This window comes from Galeopterus variegatus, unplaced genomic scaffold (genome assembly GCF_000696425.1).
Source record: "Galeopterus variegatus unplaced genomic scaffold, G_variegatus-3.0.2 Scaffold878, whole genome shotgun sequence".
Classification (NCBI taxonomy): Eukaryota; Metazoa; Chordata; class Mammalia; order Dermoptera; family Cynocephalidae; genus Galeopterus; species Galeopterus variegatus.
In genome coordinates, this window is record NW_007726989.1 from 148,751 (window position 1) to 171,311 (window position 22,561).

General features: G+C 49.3%; 1 protein-coding gene across 1 annotated transcript; it reads left to right on the forward strand.

The window, feature by feature from the left end:
- Positions 1-18,000: 18,000 nt before the first annotated feature.
- S100P (S100 calcium binding protein P) lies at positions 18,001-21,652 on the forward strand. The gene is made up of 2 exons (XM_008573106.1): positions 18,001-18,308; positions 21,369-21,652. Exons 1-2 carry the CDS (start codon positions 18,171-18,173, stop codon positions 21,516-21,518), a joined length of 288 nt encoding a protein of 95 aa, XP_008571328.1. The 5' UTR covers positions 18,001-18,170; the 3' UTR covers positions 21,519-21,652.
- Positions 21,653-22,561: the final 909 nt, after the last annotated feature.

The window sequence follows — 22,561 nt, forward strand, 5'->3', positions numbered from 1 at the left end:
GCATTAGAAGAGCACTTGTGTCTTGGGCCCTGGCTTAACCAGGGACTAACACCCAGCAGCCCTTGTGAACAGCAGCCGACACAGGGCTGGGCTTGCCAGGGCTGTGGACTGAGGTGTGCATCTCCTCTGGAAGCCCCAGTCTCTGCGGTCCCTTCTCTGGCTGTACCCAGAGGCCAGACCTTGGGTAGTTGTGCAGCAGTGTCACATGAGAAGGGCGGGGTAGGAAATGAGGGAAATTCTTTAGGAGTCCCTGACTTTGAGTAGGTGTCTTTGTTAAGGCAAGCGTGCTTTCAGTTAAATACATGTACTGTTTAAAAAATGATCATTGGGGGCTGGCAGGTTAACTCAGTCATTTAGCACATGGTGCTGGTAACACCAATGTCTGGGGTTTAATCTTTATACCAGCCAGCTGCCAAAAAAAAGTAAATAAAAAATGATAATTGGGATTTTTATATTTGTTTTCAGCAAACTCATAAAGAGGAAAATCAACTCTAGGATGAGAATGGGATGGAATAGGTCAAATTCTCAGACCATCAGAGGGGCCAAAAGGAAACAGCATGAGTTCATCCTGTTTCTTCTGTTACCCTTCAGCTGAATTCCTGTAGCTCCTGACCAACATCAGGACATTGGGTATGAAAATAAGAAAACAAAATTCTGTGTTACAAGAATCCACTTGGGATTAGACTCTTAACATACCTTATCTAATTTTTACTAATTTCGGAGGTCATTTTATTATCCTCACTGTTAGGTGAGGAAACTTGGGCTGCATAATAAGCTCTCAGTAAATTGCCCAGGAGCATTCAGCTGATGCCAGAGCTTGTCTCCAGTATGCTGTCTGCCTCTTCCACTCCCGGCAACCCGGTCTGATGGTTTTCTCAAAATGCTGACCACTTGAGAGAGGCTGCAGCAGCAAGCACAGGACTGGGTTTTTCGCCTTGCAGGATGTTCCGTGACTGATTCTATCTCCACCAAGAAGAGGCATGAGATTAGGCAGCCCAAATGCAACATACCACCTTCCTCTCATGTCCCAAGTTCCAGATGTCTTCTAGATACCAGCCTGACTTCGTAGGATGGATTTACTTGTATGTTTACTCATTTACCAGATGTTTTGCTGGCAATGTACTAGGTCCTTGGGACACCAAAGAGCAGCTGGCTCCCTGGTTTTGGAATCATTGATCCATTTGCTTGACTATTCTTTGAATATGTATTAAAGAACTAATACGTGCTTGGCCCTGGACTGGACACTATCACCACACTCTTCCACAGTTACTGCCTTTAGAGGGCTTCCACCCTGTGGGTGAGACACCAACTTAGCAGCCTTTGGGTGAGAGGTGCTGAGGGTGAGCAGAGCACAGGGCCGGGACGTGGTGGCTGTATTTCACCCAGCCTGGGGAAGGGGGAAGGCTCCTTCCCAGCAGGATCATAGACTGCATGTTAAATGACCAAAGCCACATGAGGAGATGGCCAAGGGGAAGAGAGAGGGTATAAAAGGTTGCAGTCTGGCTGGCCAAGGCCAAGCCTCTGCATCTGCATGTTTCTTCAGCTAAACTGACCCCTTGGATGAAGGCAGTTTGGATCTTGGGTGTCATGATGGTGACAGCTAAGATCATAAAATTTACACCTTGGGAAATGAGGGCAGTGTGTGGTGTCAGAGCCCAAGGAAAGGAAGACTCTCAGCGAGGAAGAGCTCCTTATTCTGCTGATAGATAATTCAGCAGACAGTGGGTGGCACCCAAAGCATGGGTTTGGGTCAGGAGAGCTTGGTTTCACTCCTGGTTCCACCCTGTGGCCCTGGGCAAGTGACTGTCTCTTTTTGGGCCACCATAAAGTGATGGGTTTGCACTGTCTTGTCTCTCAGTTTCCTTGAGCATTCCATTGGACTTGTATTCATATAAAGTAACCAGCCACCTCTTGGACAATTTTAGCCTCACCTCTTGAGGCAGCACTTTGAGGACAGGTGTCTTAAGCCCTTTCAAAGTTTTGGAATTTAATTGTATGGTCCAGCCTCACTAGCACTTCCAAATAGATTCAGTATTTGGACTAAGAGTCTCCTTAGCCTGCAGAAGATTCCTGGATTTCAGAGATGCCCTGAAACAGCCTCTCGAACTGGAAAAGTGTTGTTGAATAAATGAAATTGATCTTTGATGCCCCCCTACCCAGCCACCCCCGACCATACTCATCTGGTAACAGCCATGACATAGTCCTCCAGGAGTCAAAGGCGTCCTGAAGTGGGGTCAGGGTGTACCCATCAGTCGTTATTTTTTCAGTGTCCTGTGAGTCAGACACATTTTCCCATGTTTCTTAATTTCTAAGTCTTATTTGCATGTATCCCTAAGACTCAGAGAAGAATAAATGAAGAGTTCCTTAATGTGGTCCCTTAGGTTGTCCCTGTCTGACAGAGCAATCCTCTTATCTGCTTGAGCTGTCAGTCACCCACAGGGGTTTGTTCAATTCACCTGCTTTGACAGTGGACTTGTCAATTTCTCCTTGTGGCTCTGCCCATTTTTTACTTAGACAGTTTGAAGCTATGTGGTTATGCCTGTAAAGGTTGAGAAATGTTACTCTCTTCCTTGTTGAATTGAAACTGTTACTATATATTGACCCTCTGTATCTAGTAATATGTTTTACCTTAAAATCCATTTTGTCTGCTTCTAATATAAGCTACCCCAGCTTTCTCCTGGTTAATATTTCCCTAGTAATCATTTACCTTTATTTTATTTTCGATCTTTCTGTGCCTTTATATTTTAAGTGTGTCCCTTGTAAATTACAGCTGGATTTTGTTTAGTTTTTCTGTCCATATCAATGATCTTTGTCCTTTAATGTGAGAATTTAATTATTGTACATTTATTGTAATTACTTATATATTCGGATTTATTTTGCCCTCTTATTTTGGCTTGTTCCACTTTTTCCATTTGCTTTTTTCTTTTCTTTTCTTGCCTTATTATGGATTAGTAGAGTTTCTTTTTTTCCCTCTTTACTAGTTTAAAAGTTATATACTTTTATTCTCTTGCTTTATTACCCTCACAATTTTAACATGCTTAATTATCTTACCAAAACTTAACGTTTATCAGTATCTTTACACTCCTTAAACACACAAGGATCTAAGAACTTCTTATATACTAACAGCTTTTCTATTTTCTGCTTTTTTATTGAAACTTCATTGATTATACATTGAAACTTAATTGATTATACGTGTTTGTGGGCTATAGAGTTGACTACCAGTACTTGTGTACAATATGCGATGGTCAAATCAGGATAATTAGCTTATTCACCACTACAGTACGTAATCATTCTTTGTGTCCGTTAACCATTTCCTTGCTGACCCTTTCCCCCTCCCCTGCTAATAGTTTTTCTTAACTGGACACATGAGAAATAAGTATTATTTTATTTAACCCATTTTTATTTACACTTACCCACTTTTTTATCATTTTCTTTGCCTACCATTCTTTCTTGCATCTATCCAGTTCTTTCCTGAGATCATCAGCCTTCACCCTGAAATTTGTATTTTAGAACTAACTTTTACTAGGAGTGATGATGGTAAACTTCCTTAGTTTTGTTTGCCCTCTTTCATGGAAGATAGTTTTGCTAGGTATATAATTTTAGGTTGACAAGTATTTTCTCTTGGTACCTTTAAGATATTATTTCACTAACTTCTGGCATCTGTTGTTGAGACTTCAGCTGTCACTCCAGTGTTTGGCCCTTAGAACAAAATCCAAAGTGTGGACCACAGACCACAAAGTGCCGAGTGAGCAGACTTCTGTAGTCTCCCAGGCGGCATGGCCCCAAGCAGCAGTTGGTCCCTCTGGGTCTCTGTGCCAGGTCCACACCTCCCTCTTCACCCATGAAGCTGGAAGTGGCTCACTCTCTGGTAGTCAGTGAGTTAGTGTAAGCTTCACTCCAATTCTCTCTGAAGCCAGCAGCCAGAGGTGCACAGCAATGATACTCCATTTCTAGAACTCTGCCTTTGGAAACATTCCAACCACAATCCAAATGCCCCATCCCTAACCCCAAGCACTCCCTGCTTCAGCCCAAGAGTCCTGAACTCCAAGTGCTAGGGCATCCCCAGCCCAGTTTAGGTTCCCATGACACAGCTTATCTCATAGTTCACTTTACCCCAGGGGTTGACCCCGATCTATCCCGCCAACCCTTCCATGGCCTCTCAGGTCCCTCTCCCTCCTGTGGAGCAACACAGTTTATTCCAAACTTCTGTGTCAGATGATGATGGGTTCGTGACCCAAGATATCCATGGACCCTTTTCTTTCCCCTGAGTTTCCTGGGGAGGTGGCCTGAAAAGCTTATGCCAGAAGAAGAAGACAGAGTCATGGCTTCCCCCAGAGGCCCTGGGGCCCTGGGTGCTAGAGCTTCACCTGCTGGCTACCAACACAGCCCTCTGCTGATAGTGGGAAGGCCTCTCCACCATTCAACAGTCTTGGGATGTAACCATCTGCCCCAAGTGCTACCCAGCATGTGTGCTGTGGTGTGGAGGTATGCAGGCAGGTACAGTCTGTAACCGAAGGAAGGTTGCACTGTTAGTCGAGTTCACAGAGGCCCAAGTTCACTCTGTCTGCGGGGCTGTTGTCTCCCCTCTTCCCACCAAAGGACAGCTCTTGCCAGCTGGGTCTTCTCAAGGCTTTTCCAAGGCACATATGGTGGTGGATGAGGACTTCACAATCCTCATTAGTGCCCACACTTGGGGGAGACACCTGGTGAACACCCTTTGGGCAAGATGTTGTATGTTTTGCTTAGACACCATAGAGGTCCATTTGGAGGACTCACCAAAGAGGAGGAACCAGAGTCTCATCAGTGACCAATCAGAGCAAGATTATTTTCCAGCTTTTTCACTAATCTCCTTAGGGTGATACCAGCCCAGCCCTCCTGAGATGTCTAATTACTGTCACTGGAAGAGAAGTGTGCTTGTTAAAAGAACACATTCCCAGCTGCTATCCAGACCCCCTTACACGGATTCTTTGGAGAGGCCATGGGGACTGGGCACCTTTCTTTCCATTTTCTAGATCTGGCCCTGGTGCAGGTGGGAAGGGGTGAGAGTCAAATCAAGTTCCAATCTTGGCTTCTGCAGCTGTGAGCCGTGTGACCCTGGGGGAGGCACCAGACCTTTCTGAATCTCACTTTCCCCATCCATAAAATGGTCATGACAATCCCTGCCTGCATTCTTCCCAGCACTGCTGAGAGAACCAATTAATGGAAAACTTTGCCCTAGACCAGGGATCAAAATTTTTATGTAAGGAGCCAGATAGTAAATGTCATAAGCTATCTGTCATGGCTACTCAGCCTTAGGAAGTCTGTTAACACAATTTGCCCCATTGGCAGATTAGCAGAGAAAGAAAAGCACACGTGAAGGTGTTGCTAGATACAGAAAGAGCATTTTGTGCAATCCAGTGGAAAACCCATTCATTTTAAACTTCTTAGAATGAAAGTTGATGAAATCACCTTCTATTGGACCCAGACAAAACAGAGCCAAGTAGGGCTGAAGGAGGCAAGCACCCAGTGACTCAGTCATTTTTGACTATTGTTTAAATTATTCCTTTATGCTAAACTGGCTGCATTTTTTTAAAGATAAACAGAACATTCTTAAAGCTAGTCTTTACCCTGTTGTAAATTCCCACATTTATCTGAAGTCTATGTGCTTAACTGCCATAATAGCTATAGGCTAACTATTAAAACAGCAAAATATGTATTTTGATACATATAAGATACAAATATGTATTTTAATATGTATTTCTGATACTCTAAAAGTTAAAATCAAAGATGGAAACGTTAAGGCAAGATCAACAATGAGAACAACAAGATTCTTGACAAGTGTAATGAAATCATCAACTGGCTTGACAAGAATCAGACTGCGGAGAAGGAAGAATTTGAACATCAGCCGGGTGCAGGAGGTGTGCCTGGGGGTGTGCCAGGGGGCGTGCCAGGAGACGTGCCTGGCGCCTTACCTGGTGGGGGAGCTCCTCCTCGGGGTACTTCCTCAAGGCCGACCATTGAGGAGGTTGATTAGGCCAACCCAAGTACAGATATAGCATTGTTCCATTCGGTAAAACATGGAAAGACCCAAATTCGTAGCAAATGCTGGGGCAGTTCTAAAGTTGAGCTACTATAGTAAATTACCAGGCATTCTCAATACTTGAATATAGAACATATACACAAGGAAAGGAAGTACCACTGCAGCTTACAAGCACTGTATTGTCAGTGGAATGTAGTGTCTTAAGTAAAACTGTATTTAAAATTGGCAAAAATAGGGCCGGCCTGGTGGCGCACTCGGTAGAGTGCGGCGCTTGGGAGCGTGGCGGCGCTCCCGCCGAGGGTTCGGATCCCATATAGAGACCGGTCCGCTCACTGGTTGAGCGTGGTGCAGGCGTGACACAGGGTTGCGATCCCATTGCTGGTCACGAAAAAAGACAAAAAGGAGGGGAAAAAATGGCAAAAATAAATCTACAGCTGTCAGTTTCACAACCAATGAACTGATGACTAATCTGACTTTGAGCCTCAGAAACCAACTAACCCTGTTTCCAAGCGGCTACATGAACCTCTCCCTTTTTGCTAGTAAAAGCTTTCTCTTACCTCCCCTCACTAAATGCATTCATAGCTTGCTGTCATGTGCATTCTGGATTATAATTCTACTTTCTATCCCCAAAGAAACTCAGTATATTTGGAGATATTTTTCTCTGAAGTATTTCTTATAGGTTAACATTGCACACTGGCACTGGGAAGAGAAAGGTGTCCACTTAAAACCATGGCACACTCTCTCCTTCAGCTAGCAGACAGGGAGGCCACGTCATCTAATACAAGGGAAGGCTGGGTATTTGCTCTGGAGCACAAAAACAGGTGGAAAGCAGTGGGACGAAGGATATAGTTGGTCGGTTGGTTTTTTTTAAATAAACGTTTACACCCGTGCACCTAGAGAAACACTTTTCATTGTGGAAACACTATCCAGCTTTCCTTCTCATCCAGCTGCAGAGGGTACCACGAGCCTGTCATGGGCAGCAGAGTTTAACCAGGATGCTGGCCCTCACCTTGACCTTGACCCCTCCAGCCCCTTTCCCCCAGCTTTCCTCCCCCAGCCCTGCTCCAACACCACTCACAGCTCCAGGAAAGGGCCTCTGCCCTGGGACCAGAGATGGGCTGGATCCCCACCCCCAGCCTTTGCAGGGCTTCCAGGCCACTAGTGGGGGCTTTGCTGTGGGGCTAGTGCCAGTGGAGAGGGAGGCCCTCACCAAAAGGGCCTGGAGAAGGGTGAGGCTGCCTTGTTGGTGCTGAAGTGGAAGGCTTGCTGGGAGGGCTCAGATGGAAAAGCAAGCTGCACAAGAGAGTGGGACGCCGGTGGTGGCTCCTGTGAAGCTGGAAAGGGACGTGCACATACTCAATGCCACGCGTACCAGCGTCAGCTCCTGCATGCTGGGCACGCAGGGATGGTTTCTGGAAAGAATTGCAGCAACTTAGTAGTTCCCTGGGCTGAGGGTTGAGGGCTGGGTAGGGCAAGGGTTTTCAGTTTTGTCAGGTGCCTTCTAATCTTGCTGGAATTTTCTAAACCTGTCAGGAGCCACGTTATTTAATTGTTAATGTCAACAAGAGTTAGATATCTGAGTAGGATGATCACACTCCTTTTTGTTTGTTTGTTTTGTTCTTTTCTCAATATTCAAAAAACTAGTAAAAAATAATAAAATTTTAAAATAAAGATAAAAGGTAAAACATTTAACAGTCTTGTAAATGCTCAGCCCCCTCCCCCAGGTGGTCTCATTTCTGGGAGTCTGTGGAAAGGGAGGTAGGGGCGGGCAGTGGGGAGCTTGCTAGGAGCAGTCTCTGTACCTGTGGCCCTGCCCAGGTGTCATGAGCACGGTGGCAGCATGCGGGAAACGTCCCCCGCCTCGCAGGGGGGCCGTGCGGACATGAGCGAGGTGGGTGCCAGCATCGCTCTTTGGGCAGGACCAGGACAGGTCAGCATGCACCTGGAGGCAGGCTTTCCCTCCAGACCCCGGGGCTCCAGGAGCAACTGCTGGCTGCTCACCTCCTGAGAACCAGAGACCGCCCCCCCCCCACCTCAGGAGAGAGCAGGGCTGCCCCATGGAGGTGGCTGTGCCCCCCCCCAAACGTAGTTCCATGGAGGAAGACACCAGCCCCATTTTTGCCCCAGGACCAAGCTGGCCTCTCCAGTCCAGCTTACCACGAACAGGGTGTCCACCTCTGGCTCTGGTGTCCTCCCATGGGGAGGGGAGGAGGCAGGGGGTTCACCACACCCCAGGCCTCACCTCGCTCCTCCCTGCACCCCTCCCTGGCCTGCACCAAGGGCTTGTCATTGGTCCCCTGACAGGATGCCCCACTGCCTCCTCTGGGGCAGGGACTGGATTTGACTCCCCCCTGGTGCTCATGGTGCCCAGGAGGAGTATTCTGTAGAGGATTCTTAAAGCAAATGTACTTCACAGGGCCTGGTTTTCCAAAGCCTTGCAGTTTCAAATATTGACCTTGCAAAGGACAGGAAATTTTCCTCAGGCTATAAAGTCTCTGGTGTAAGATAAAGATTTGTAACACAGCAAGGTTGCTGGCTCTAGGACAGACTAGTTACTGGTTGATAGGTGTAGATACTGGGAAGCTGCTGGAGGGAGAAGGGATGTTTGCTAAGATCTAGCTTTTGTTGGTAGATCACTTAATTGCCTTAATGGAATGTCATCTGACTGGTTTCACTGAAAGTTACCAGCCTATATTGTTAAACTATAACCCCACCTATGTTCTCTTCCTGTAACTTCCTGGGCTGAAGAATAAATGCAGGAAGAAAACCCCAATTCGGGGTTTATTTCCCAGGGGAGGGCTGCCTCTCACTTGAGGGTTCCGGGGAAGTTAACCACTTCGGGGCTTCTCACTGCTCAGAAGAGATGGGCTTTGAGTAATCCTTTGCGGCTCCATCACCCAGGGGAAGTGGGGTGACAAATCTGTGGGGGGCAAAGCAACAGTATTCCCCTCCAAATGTTTGCTAAACTGAGCCTGGAGCCAGGCCAGAGCTCAGGAGACATCAATGCTCAGGAGCAGGCCCAGTGCCAGGCAAGGAGAACACCATGGGCTTGGCTGCCCAGCTCTGGCAGGAATGGACACCCAGTGTGGTCAGATTGTTCAACTTCCAAGTTAGGAGTCCTCTTTTTTTTGGTGAAATTTTATTTTTGAACATTTGTTTGTTTTTTTTTTGTTTTTTTTTTTTTTTGTCTTTTTTTTCCGTGTCCGGCAACGGATCGCAACCCTCAGTGTTGCCCCCGTACCAGACCAGGGACCGGCAATGGGATTGCAAACCTCGGTGTTGCTCCCGCGCCTCGCTCAGCCAGTGAGCGGGAGCCGGTCTGTATGTGGGATCCGAACCCTCGGGCGGCATGCGCCGCCGCGCTTCCCAAGCGGCGCACTATCCAGTGCACCACGGGGCCGGCCCTATTTTTGAACATTTGTAACTTATTTTAGCACTATGTTAGCCAATAAAATCCATCTATAGGCTGGATTCAGTCCAGTGGCTGTTGTATTTGGGTTGTCCAGGGAAACAGAACATTATACATAATTGAGAGAGACTGATTGATTTTAAGCAATTGGCTCACATGATTGTGGGGGCTGGCAAATCCAAAATCTGTAGAGCAGGCTGGAGAATCAGAAGAGAGTTGATGTCACAATCAAGTCCAAATTCTGCAGGCTGGAGACTCAAGCAGGCTGTCTATGTAACAGTGTTGAGGCAGAATTCCTCCTTCTGGAAACCTCAGTTTTAAGGCCTTCAGCTGATTGGGTGAGGCCCTCCCACACTGTGGAGGGTCATCTGCTTTATTCAAAGTCTACTAATTTAAATATTAATCACACCTAACTATAGCTTCCCAGAAACATCCAGGTTGCAGTGTGGACACTGGGCCTGACAGCCAAGCCAAGTGGGCACACAACGTTAATCCTTGCAGCTGTCAACCCACAACCTCTAGGTGGGACCCTGTCCATCCTCACAACCATCCTTGTGGTAAGGGAGATACGCACTTCATCCCATTTTACAGACGAGAAAACTGGGCTCAGAGAAGTCCCTGGCCAGTATGTGGCAGAGCCAGACTCAAACGCAGCTCTGTCTGCCCCGGCTTGGCTCTTCCCACCCCGTACCAGAGCCCCCACCCTGGCGCAGCTGGGAGATTTGCAGCGAATGTGGGACGTGCTGACTTTAGATTCCATGGAGACTTCAGCAGGGGCACAGGGCCCAGCCTCTGTCTGTCCGCCTTGTGGCTCCTCCTCCTCTGTGTTCTTCAACAGACCCTTCCCTGGTGGCACCTAAGACTCAGCAGAGAGTGGACTGTGGAGCTTGGCTCACATGGGTCAGGGTCCCAAGAGCACGTGGCCACTGGCAGAGCTGGGAGGGATCCAGCTGAATGGACCTAGGATAGTTGCCACAAAGTCGCCTATCTTCTCTTGAAAATCCCTGTGAGTTTCTCAGTCTAAATAGAAATGTGCCAGAGACCAGCTCCGCAGGATTTGTTGGACCTGAACCAGGTGGGGTGGCGTCAGGGAGGAAAGAAAGAGACGGACCACAGGTGTCTAGTGCAAGTGTGGACAACGACTACAAGAATCTTGCTTTATTTATATGTTTTTACTTAATCTTTTACATAATGATTCATCTTTTAATCAAAACCTTTCTTATTTAGTTTCTATTGAAAAAGAAAGGTCAGAATGTTCCAAGGCATTCATGCTGTGGTAAAAGCACCCTCTCATGCATCAATAGTTCACCCCAAGCCTGTGGCTCGTGGCCAGGAAACTATACAATAGCAGCATGCTTGGCTCTAAAGAGCGTCAGACTTTTAGTTTATAATTCTTAGCCTTCCTAACTTAAAATTTAACCCTTTTTTAATCTTACTTATACTTACTATACTTGATTTTAATAATATTGATTAGTTATGGTTAACAATTTAATATTGCTTATACTCTATATTGGTCATTTTAATTTATAATCAAAATCACAATGTTTATACCTTTTATTTCCCTGCCAATAGACTCCAGGAACAGCACAGGGTACAGAGTGAAAAGTTAAATGATCCTACTCAAACTAACAAAAGCACACAATATCATTCTTATTATTACTAAAGAAAGAACATGTTCTTGGTAAATCAAGTGAAACTGTGGGATTGGGGAGAAACAAAGAAATCTGTAACTGGTTGTGATCAATTAGTTGTAAACATCACTGTACTAGGACCCACCGACTTCCTGGGGGTTGTGGATAGAAATCCAACAGAATAACTTCATTCCACAGGTACAAGAGCAGGACCACAGCCACAATGGGCCCATGTACACATCACTAACAAGAAAGATTAATGACAAAATTAAATCGAGCCAACCCATACCGGGAACATGCATCAAAAACACCTTTAGTACTGACAATGTCTTTTAAATAAACCAGTTAATTTTGATGTATTTTAACATGTCTTTTGAGAAACTCCAGGGAATTTCCCAAAGCCATACTAAGCCAAGAGGTTAGGCTGTTTAATTCTGGGAAGCCTTGTCAAGCAACCAAAGGTGAACAAACAAGAAATTCCATGGAGCCGTGCCACACACACAGGACCCCCTTGTAGCCTGCAGAACAAGGGGATCACTCAGGCTCCCATGCCGTTCCCTACAGCAGGATGGCTCACGGCAGAAATGTTTAAAAATCCTGGGTGTTCTAGTGCACTCGCCAAGCACTGTGCACCCCAAGGAATATGGGCACCTCAGCTTAAGAAAGTGGGCTTTGGGGGATCTGGTGGATTAGGCCTGGAGATGGCCTAATCTGAACCCCTTGTTTCATGGATGAAGAAAGTGGTCTTACAGGGGGAAGGGACTCATCCAGGGTCACTCAACCAGTCAGTGGCCCAGTGGGGCCAGGGCCAGGCAGGTCACAGGCTCCTCATCCTGAGCTGAGTGCCCTAAATCAGGCAGCCCTGTGCCCATGGGCAGGACCCAGGTTTCTGCTGCTACTTGGACACTCCCAGTACTTCCTATGCTTCTGTTTAAATGAAGGTCGCAGGGAAGAACTCATGCTAGTGTCAGGAGGATCTGCATCACCACCTCCCCCAGGAAGCCTCCCTGACCGGGTTAGCCCCTCGCTGAGACTCCCGCAGGCCTCTGGCATGCCACTGTCACACTGAACTGTTGTCTGCTTCTTCTCAGTGTCCTCACCTGGACTGGCAGCTCCTTGCAGGACAGGATGATCCAAACAGTTTCTCACCTTAGAGCCCCTGGCACTGAGAAGGCTGCCGGGAGCACAGGAGGAGGGAAAGGAGACCGCTTTGTGTGCCGTGGGGTCCCCATGCCTGCCAGTGCCTCGCGTGCTGCGTTGCAGTCCACCCTGCTCCTTACTCACCTCTCAAACTCCCCCTCTCTCAGGGAAGTGATTATCATCATCAGTTCATAGGAAACTCAGCTGCTGACAAGGCACAGAACAAGTCTCTCTATGATGTCAGGCTGTTCACTGTCAAGCAACTGGGTGGTATAGCCAAGCGCCATACTGTGTACTGGGTTAGACAAAATTCATGTCCTTCCAGGGACCTCAGAATGTGACCGTATTTGGAAATAGGGTCATTGCAAATGTAATAAGTTAAGATGGGGTCATGCTGGAGTAGAATGGGCCCTTAATTCAATGTCACTGGTTTCCTTCTAAGAAGAAACGCAGATACAGAGGGAAGACAGCCATGTGGCAGTAGAGGCAGAGACTGGAGTGATGCAGCTGCCAGCCAGGGATCACCCAGGATCGCCGGCCATGAGCAGAAGCTGGGAGGGAGGCAAGGTACGGATTCTTCCTCTGAGGCCCCAAGAAAGAACCAACCCTGTCCACACCTCGATTTTGGACTTCTGGTCTCCAGAACTGTAAGAGAACAAATTTCTGTAGTTTTCAGCCACTCCGTTTGTGGTGATTTGTTACAGCAGCCCTAGGAAACGAACATAACCAATTCATGATGCTCTCGGTCACAAGTGACAAGAATCTGTTACAGCCTCATTCACATGGTTGCCACCTAGCTGTGGCTTCTCCGCATATCTCCCCAGGCGGGGGGCTGAGGGCCTCTTCTTCGTGCTCAGCAAGGCCAGCCTCTCGTCACACTTGGTGAGACAGCATTGGACCAGAGCTGCGATGCGAGGGCTACCTCGGGCAAGGCAGGCTGACAGCCGGCAGCGCTTAGCTCTGAAGCCTGGAGGAAGTGGCCACTCCTGGGTCTCAGGGTCTCTGCCACCATACCCCAGAGCCGTGTACCTAGGGTAAGATGCGGCCCCTGCCGTGACAGTTATGTGGTACATGACCCCTGACATTCAGTTTGGCCCCAATAAAGTCAGTTCTTCAACTCTCTCAACCTCCTCCCTCATCAAATATTTGTCTAAGACATTATCAAGGATAAAACTGGTTTGATCCAGGACCTGTTTGTGCAATCTAACAAAAGTGGGCAGAGTGAAGGAGCCTGGGCTTGTTTACCTAATTTCTTGCTTTGGCTCGGTTTACCCTTCTGAAGGGAGGTGCACCAGATGGTAAGTGAGGCCCCCTCCTCTTCCTTCACTTTCCTGCTCCCTGCAGAAATAGAGCCCCCTACACCCTCATAACGTAGCTATCTGCTTCTGTAGAACTGCTTGCTTAACCTAAGTAACTCCATTTTGCCCCCGTCTGACCTGCAGACTATCCCCCCTTCTGCATGAGAAAACACTGACCTTCTCGTAGAAACAAAAACCATTGCACAGAAACAGGAGCCACACAGAGTGAATTATTGCATGGGAACAGGAATCATACACGGTGAAAACTTGTATGCTCGGTTGCTCAAACGGCTCATTCTCAGCCTCTGTGACCTAGCTCCCTAGCTGGCTTTGTGCAGCTGGACAAACCCGTGTGCCAACAGGATGTAGTTTTTGCCTTTAAAAACCCTACAAGACCAAAGTCCGAGGCTGCTCTTCCTTAGTTGTTCCTTGGGAGACGGGCGCTGGCCAGCTGGAGTGAATGAACTGCCCTTTTGTGCACGAGTGGTGTGTAAGTGCATTTCTCGTGGGAGGGGGCCTCACAACGCTGCCAAGGCCTCCATCACCCCCACCCGCAAGACGTCCTTCGGGCAGGTGGCTGCAGGAACCCTGAACTTGGTATGTCTGGAGGGCTCCTTACGCGCAGCCTCCCCACTGGCCTCCCTGCCTCCAGCCTCACTCTCCTCATCCATCTTTCACACCAGTTGCCACATGGCCCTCAAAAGGGCAAATCTGACTGTGTGTCCCCCTAGCTGAAAACCCTCCACACCACTGATCTTGCACATCAGAATCACCTGGGAGGCTCGGGGCTGATGACATCAGCAGCTCTCCATGGATGGGGCCCAGGCAAAGCTAGTGAGGCCAGGCTGCGGGGCCTTTCCTGCTCAGTGCCCTCTGGCCCTTCCAGCCCACCTCCACCTTAGACGCCCAACTTCTCAGTTCCCCAGAGTGCCAGCTCTCCGTGCCTCTGTTCCATTGCTGTCCCCTGCCTGCAGCACCGTGTCTAGCAAGCCTGCCTCCCTCTGCATACCCCGCTGCATTCTCCAGTGCTGTTTATGGACTGGGGTCCCTCCATCCCACTCGCGTGAGCCCCGCCTGCCTCCTGGCCTCTCCGGCTGGGGACTCCCTGACCCCAAGCTCTGAGTCTTGCTTATGGTGCATCCTGCGGCCCAGGGTGGGCCAGGCTCTGTGCTAGACCTGCTGGGCATAGACATCCTCTTCAGAATGCCTCATGCGACCCAGACTCCAGAGGACAGGGAAGAGTCACTGGCTCAGAGCTGTTCCCACGACCTGTCACATTCAGGAAAGCCTGGGCAAGTCGAGCCTTGACTGCCTCGCCACATACTTGTGGTTTTCCTGAAACCTCCCAATCTGACCCCGAGGCCAGAATCACTGGAGGTCGTTCCTGCCTGCCCAACCCCCTGGCGTCAGGGTGGCTCCAACAGAAGTAGGATGCTGGGGCTCAGAAAAGCAATACCCCAAAGTGAAGGCCTCAGAAACAGCTTCAAAAGCAAAGTTTTCCTCCAAGCGCCTGTCTCTCAGCCTTGTTCTCCCCTGAAGCAAACCATAGAAACTAGAATCTCTCTTCCCCAAGGTGAGTCCTAGAAACCAGACCCCTTTTCCCCAAAGCCAGCCATAAAGACTAAAACTGTATTCTTCCCCCGGCCTTGCTGTCTTGGAGCTGGCCATAAAGAAATCTGATTGTAGGCGTAAGACCCCATTTCAAAGAGTCTAGTACCATACCCTGGAGGAAGGAGCACTGCACAGACAGGCCTTGCTGAGTGTCCCCACTGTTGGCGTTCGACTGTACCTTCTTGTCTGATCACTTTCCTACACAGTGGTCCCCGCTTCATAGCACCTAAGCATAAAAATGGACAGTTTCCCTGTATCTGGGTCTTCGTTCTGAAGGCTCCCGTGTCACGTAAAGCTATGATCCAACAAATTTGTTATGGCTTTTTTCCCCGTGAATCTGTCAGCGGAGTTTTCAGTGAGACTTTAGGGAGTTGGGGGGAGTCTCCCTTGCTTGGCCCCTGCAAGGGTGCTGTCCTGGGTCCCATGTTTTTGTCATCGCTCCCCTCCAGGCCTTTGTCTACTAGGCAGGACCTCCTGGGAGTGATGACCAGGGTACTTTTTGTCTCTCCGTGGTTCTCCTTTACCTTGGTTCATATGTGGGAAACTTGTAACTTGAGTTCCTCATCTGGCTTCTCGACTTGGCCATGGAGGGACCCCAGCGCCCAGATGTCTGGGTCAGCCAGACTGGCAGTGCCAATGGGCAGTGGGTGACCAGGAGCTCACAGGCATAGGCTGGAGGCCTTGGCACTGCTTTTTCCATTCTGACCACGGACCCTCTACCCTGTGTGGTGATACCAGTTAGATGATTATGGGGGAACTTAAACTGGAGGCATTTATGCTGAGGGCAGAAGAGCTTTTCTTTCCCCAATCAGCCTTGTTCTGAACATCCATCCTGAAGCCAGCAGGAGCCACCCTTTCCCAGCTCCCTCATGCCACAGGTTCTGGGAAAATGACAGAATCTGCCACGATTCCGTAGCTTCCTGCTCTGCTGCTTTGCTGATGCCTCGTGTCACCCAGGACCCCACATGTCTCACTGCTGTAAAGGAGACCCTGGCACTTGGAACTTCAGGGTACCCAAGCCTGGAGGGTGGGAAGAAAAATGACCCCAACCTGGTCAGGGACAAAAAGAAGGTTATTTGCATGATGCAATTCACGATGTCCTTTTGGGAAGAAACTAGCTTTCTGGATAAATGCAATTGTTGTTAAATTTTGAAGAGTGAAGGTCTGGACTGGGACATAAGTTGCCTTCCCATGTGGAACGGTCAGCTAACGAAAGTCACATGTTTGGTGATCTTTGACCTTGCATTCTTTTCTTTCGTGTTCACTCTAACAATGAAAATCTAACTACATTTTTTTTTAGATTCCTACAAAGATCTCTATCAAGAGGGAAGCCTTTGAAATAGGACACTTTGACTTTTGGAACATGTTTGAGATCAAAACTTTGAAAAAAACATTCATAATGAAATTTTCTGAAAAGCGTGTTTTTTTAGCAAAGGGGTGGGAAATGTAGGTTTGAGAGCACCTGCCGTGCACGGGTCAGCCCCATGCAGGCACTGCCTGGTCCCTGCCCTCCCCGGGCCCCGCGATGCCCTCCCAGCAGCCCCTCCTGGCGCCAGCCAGGCCCACGGAAGGCAGGTGCCGCTGTGGAGGCGGCTCTCCCTTGTTGCATAGTCATGACCCTATTGCGATCTTCCCAGATAACGTCTTCCTTATGGTTTTTAAAAGTGTCAGAATAACTTTTTCTTTTGCAGGTCCTCTGAGTGTGACCCTTTTTTGGAAAATGCAGCCCCCATCCTGAGGAGAGGCTTGAGGGGCCAGCACCCATTCTTGAGGAGGCTTGTCCTCAGGGCCAACCGGGTGAGATACTCCAGCAGGGCCAGCTCTGGTGGTCTTGTGACACTCCAGGGGCCAGAGCAGGTGGTAGTCGTGGAGCAACTCCCACCTGACATCCCGGTCCTTCCTCCCGCAGTTGTGAAAGCTCAGAGTTGAACGGGAATGACTTGCCTAAGGCACTGTCTCCTCCTTCTCGTGCTGATAAGGTCCTGGTTGGGAGGTGGTAGGAATGTTGCCCTGTACTTTGGAATCTTATCTGGAGAGGAAACTGCTCAGCTCAGGAAGAGTGGAGTGGACCTTTCCCTGCTCCCCGAATGGTCACCAGTGGGCCAAGCTGAGCCCCCATTGTGGGAAATCTGGACAAGACATGTCCAAAGACAGCCACTGTTGTAAGCCCAGCTGCTCCTACTATGTGCCGAGCCTTTTACGTACTGTAGCCTTCCCTGTGGGGGAGTCATGTCCTGTGTACAGTGTGGAGACTGTGCTGAGACAGAATAAGGAAGTTGTTGGAGGCCTGCACTCTGGAAGAGGCTGGAGCAAGATTTGAACCCAGGACCCTGCCCTTTAACCTCACCAGCTGCACCCTCAGCTTTCCCATCAGTAAACACCTCCACGTGCCCACTGTGGACTGCGGGGTGGGCAGCGCAGGGGGGGGGTGAGAACTTGGATGAGGACCCCGAGTTCCTGACCCCAGAGGCCTCGAGGAGCCTTTGCCTTGTCTGACCCCTGTGGCTGCTGTGGGTTTGGGAGTGAGTGCGACTGAGGTGTAAGCTGCTCCTCTAAATGACTCACAGGGTGTTCTGAAAAGTGGGCGACAGGGGTATAAGCGTGTTCACTTGTACATCCAACGTGCATTCACTCCACAAACATTTTCTCACATCCGCCCACCAAGTGCCAGCACATTCTGACAACTGCACGGACAGGGCCAGAGACTGCAGAGGAGCGGTCCGCTCATTCACCACTCACTCCACAAACAGCCGGCACCCGCTGACCCCAGGGCGGGGGACAGAGATGAGGACACTGCCATGACTCAGTAAGGCGAGGGCCTGGGACCCGGGCCTGGGCTGGGGGAAAGGCTCCAGAAAGAAAGTCGTGGCCATGCCTTTCATCGGGCCTGAGCCACAGCACAGAGGATGGGGAGGGGCAGGGTTTGTTGAGTGTCCCAACCCTGTTTGTCCCGCCCCCTGTGTCAACACGAGGCTGGCCTTATAAAGCACCAAGAGGCCCCCGGTGGGACGTTTCCTCAGCCACGCCAGCAGCAGGAGGAAGGTGGGTCCAAATCCAGCACCATGACGGAACTGGAGACAGCCATGGGCATGATCATCGACGTCTTTGCCCGGTACTCAGGCGATGACGGCAGCACACAGAGCCTGACCAAGGCAGAGCTGAAGGTGCTAATGGAGAAGGAGCTCCCGGGCTTCCTGCAGGTGAGTGCCCTGGCGGCAGTGGCCTTGGCCAAGGAGTGTGTGGAGAGTGGGCAGAAGGGACAGGAGTCAAACCCGGTGGCCGGAATGCAACAGCAACAGCTCCGGAGTGGACAGCAGCGGTGAAGAGGCTTGGAGGCAAGTGGGGCGGACCCTGGAAGGCCATAGATGCCTGGCCAAGGAATGGATCCTCTACCCAAAGGCGGGGGACACTGGAGCATCTGAGTGGGGAGGGGGAGCAGTCAGGTTGATTCCTGGAACATGGAGTTGAGCCCAAAGTGTTTGTGACCAGTATTCTTTCCCCGCAGGGGCCTGGTGGGATGGGATTCAATCCTGAGCAGTGGAGGTAGGGGGCGGAATGGAATCCAGAGCCATCCCTGAGGCCATTGCTGGTCCTTTGGAGCTGTCCCTCTCCAAGGCTGCTGGCCACAAACACCCCCGCTCACTGTCTACTTCCCACCTTCCTCCCATTCCCAGGTCCCTTGCTGCCTGGTATTAGTGGAACGGGCAGGAATAAGGACAGGAGGTCCTATTCTGGCACCCGTCCCCCAGAGCCAACAGCCTCCCTTAGACTCTTTGTGTCAGGCAGGAGCCATTGGGCCTGGAGCCTCACAGAAAGGCCCCTCAGGGCCTGGCTGGGACCAGCTATGTTCTGTCCTGGGCAGCCTCCGACAGGCCTAAACAGAGGCCCTCCCTCTGCCCCCCTTCCTCTTTTACTTCTGTCCCCTGTTGTCCCTTTCTCTCTTCTCACTCCCCCTCCTCTTTCTCCTTCGCCTCCCCCATCCCTCCAGCCCACCAGACTCTGCCCACCTGCCCTCCAAGGGGTCTATGACGGTGACCATTGAAAATGAAAGCCTGCAATTTTCAACCCAAGGCACTAAGCACTTCGGAACGTTAGGCTTCTATTTTCTAAATGTGAATGCAGTGAAGATATATCTTAAAAAATAAAATTCATCTGTTTTTCTCTATTATAAATATGTGTTTGTGGTAGAAGAAATATAGAAATGTAAATATAGGTATGTAAAAATATAGAAATGTGGAAGAAAGAAACGCTCCCTGGAATACAGACTGTCGCTTCCGGCTTTTTCCCCATGTGGACGAACATTAATATGTGTGAAATCCCAATTTATATGCAGTTTCTTTCTGAACTTAACACTACAGCATAAATTCTCAAACTCTGATGCTCACTGAACACCTACCCCATGCTGGGAACTTGTGCACAGGCACAGGGTGTTCTGATAATCATCAAAGCTTGAGAATTTAACCTGTTCTGATCCAAATCATTGGGGTGGCAGGAGGGGCAGATGCAGGTGTCTGGAGAACACACTTTGAGAACCAGCGACTGAGCCAAAGCTTCTCAAACTTGGATTACATCAGAGTCACCTGGAGGAATTTAGTAAGAACAGAAGGCCCAGGCCCTCCAACAAGCCCAGCCTCTGTACAGTTTCTCAGCCCTCCCTCAGGGTGGTTCTGAAGCAGGCAGAGGTGGAGAAGGCTGGAGAACAGGGTCCACCTGAGGGCAGGGACCAGGCTGGCCTTGTGGCCCTGTTCCCTCAATGCCCAGACCAATGTCTGACACAGTCGGGAGTGTCATAAACACTAGGTAACTGTCGGGCCGGCCCCGTGGCGCACTCGGGAGAGTGCAGCACTTGGGTGCGCAGCAGCGCTCCCGCCGCGGGTTCGGATCCTATATAGACATGGCTGGTGGGTTGCGATCCCCTTACCGGTCACAGAAAAGACAAAAAAAAAAAAAAAAACACTAGGTAACTGTCGGGCCGGCCCCGTGGCGCACTCGGGAGAGTGCGGCACTTGGGTGCGCAGCAGCGCTCCCGCCGCGGGTTCGGATCCTATATAGACATGGCTGGTGGGTTGCGATCCCCTTACCGGTCACAGAAAAGACAAAAAAAAAAAAAAAAACACTAGGTAACTGTCGGGCCGGCCCCGTGGCGCACTCGGGAGAGTGCGGCACTTGGGTGCGCAGCAGCGCTCCCGCCGCGGGTTCGGATCCTATATAGACATGGCTGGTGGGTTGCGATCCCCTTACCGGTCACAAAAAAGACAAAAAAAAAAAAAAAAACACTAGGTAACTGTCTGGCTTCCAACTTCATAAACTTCACTTTTAGTGGCTGCAAGGTATTCCGATGTATGGGCGTACCACTGTTTACTATTGACTTGTAGACTCCCCGTACTTCTGCTATTCCAGACTATGCTGTAAATAACATCATCATGCATACAGCTGTGTCTCGGTCAGATCTGTTTCTCCTGGTTTTAATTGCGGTGTTTCCTGGCAGCAGCAGCTTTTGGGTCCTGGGTTGGGTCGTTAGCGCCCCCTGCTGCTATGTTCAGATCTGTACTCTGGTTCTGCTTGGTCCCTTGGTGAGTACAGTACATTTGCCCTGTCACAGAAGTAGGCTCTTGCGGGCCTGCTCCTCTCAAAGAAGACTTGGGACCCTGAGGCCCCAAGGTGGGGTGCCTGAGCATAGAGGAAGAGTAGGGCCTCTGTACTTCCTCTACACCTGGATCTCAATGCGGTTTTCCCCTTCTCCTCATGTGACCTTGGACAGGTCCCTTGGGCCCTCTGGGCCTTATCGTCTTCATCTGTAACATGGGTGATGCACCCTCCTTGTCTGGTGGTTGTGAGGATTACAGGTTTCTGTAAAGCAGCTAGCTCAGGGTTGGCATGAGATGGGACACCCACAAAGTTAGCAGCACACAAAGAATAGAGCATGGAATAGATGCATTTCCTAGGAATAATCATCATTTTAAAGCACATTATCCCCTTCAAAAAATAAAATAAAACTCCCTTTTTCATAGCATAACACAATTCAAATTTGGCCTATAAAGATTACAGGTTAGTTCATGTCATGTCACATAGCTTAGGGCAGCTCACAACTTCTTAAAGCCGTGTGTCTGGTACACAGAGCTAGATCTGGAGCTGAGCCTGCATCACAGCAAATGCTGCACAAATGCAGGGCCTTCCTCTTCCCAGCAGCAGTGCTTGGCTGAGGCTGACGCCCTGCATGGGCACCCTCAATGCTGACCCTGGGCTTCTCTTTCCTCTAGAGCGGAAAGGACAAAGATGCTGTGGACAAACTGCTCAAGGACCTGGACGCCAATGGAGATGCAGAGGTGGACTTCAACGAGTTTGTCGTGTTTGTAGCTGCCCTCACGTCTGCCTGTCACAAGTACTTTGAGCAGGCAAGACCCAAATGACGCCCTGGGGATGCAGAGTCCTAGCAGGCAGGCCTGGGAGTGGGTCCCTGGCTTCCGCAAAGCCCTTGTTTGTGATCACTTCCCTGGGCTGAGCCTGCCACTGTACCTCTCATTAATAAATACTCATGAAATGATCCTGGTCTCAGGAAAATCGATTATTTACTTAAAACCTCACGTTTCCTTGCCCCAACAAAAAATAATTCACTAATTAAATTTGTCATTTAATTACTTATTACCTGACTGGTGGAGAGGTGGAGATGAAAAAGACACAGGTCAGTTGGTGAGAATCCATTTACTGGTTACTTCCTGAGTGCTGGCCCCATGACGGTGGCACTGTCGTCGCCCTCTCATGTATTCCCCAGCACAAAGTGAGTGCCACCCTATAGTGAATCCAAGGGAGTCTTAGGGGCAGGGGGAAGGGCACGCATCCATTCATTCATTCAGTCACACAGTCAGTCAGTCGTGTAGCTACTCATTGGCCCCTCCGTCTCTCCAAACATCATGTTTTTTCAGGTAACATACTTTTAATGATACAATACTATTATTGCCAAAAAGACCACAAAACACAGCAATAGACTCAGAGAAGAAATGAATTGCAAGTTAGGATTAGAATCACCAGTGATGTGACAACTTCCCATGTCACCGATGTTTACAGTTTTATGATACTATCTTCAAGGAAGCAACCAAAGTGACTCAGATGAGATCTTAGATATTAGGTTGGTAATTGGATCTGGTTTTAGGACCCCTATCATTTTCTGAATAACCAGCATTCAAAGCCTCTTCTTATGTTTGAAGACATTTTTACCAGAGAAGAAATGGGCATCACCGAAAGATCCTAAACTTGGGCGCGGACACAATGAGGCTTTGCTGCATCCTTCTTTGGGGAAGGGTCCACAGACTGCAAGTGTTTTTGTAAGAGGGAAGGGCATGTTAGATTAGATGGGAGCAGGGCCGGCCCGTGGCTCACTGGGTGAGCGTGGTGCTGATAACACAAAGTCAAGGGTTAAGATCCCCTTACTGGTCATCTTTAAAAAAAACAAAAA

Excerpts from the sequence above, each read along its gene's own strand:
- S100P (XM_008573106.1), top strand. The coding sequence starts at position 18,171 with ATGACGGAACTGGAGACAGCCATGGGCATGATCATCGACGTCTTTGCC. Across the intron at positions 18,309-21,368 it reads AGCTCCCGGGCTTCCTGCAG|AGCGGAAAGGACAAAGATGC; the intron begins GTGAGTGCCCTG and ends TCTTTCCTCTAG.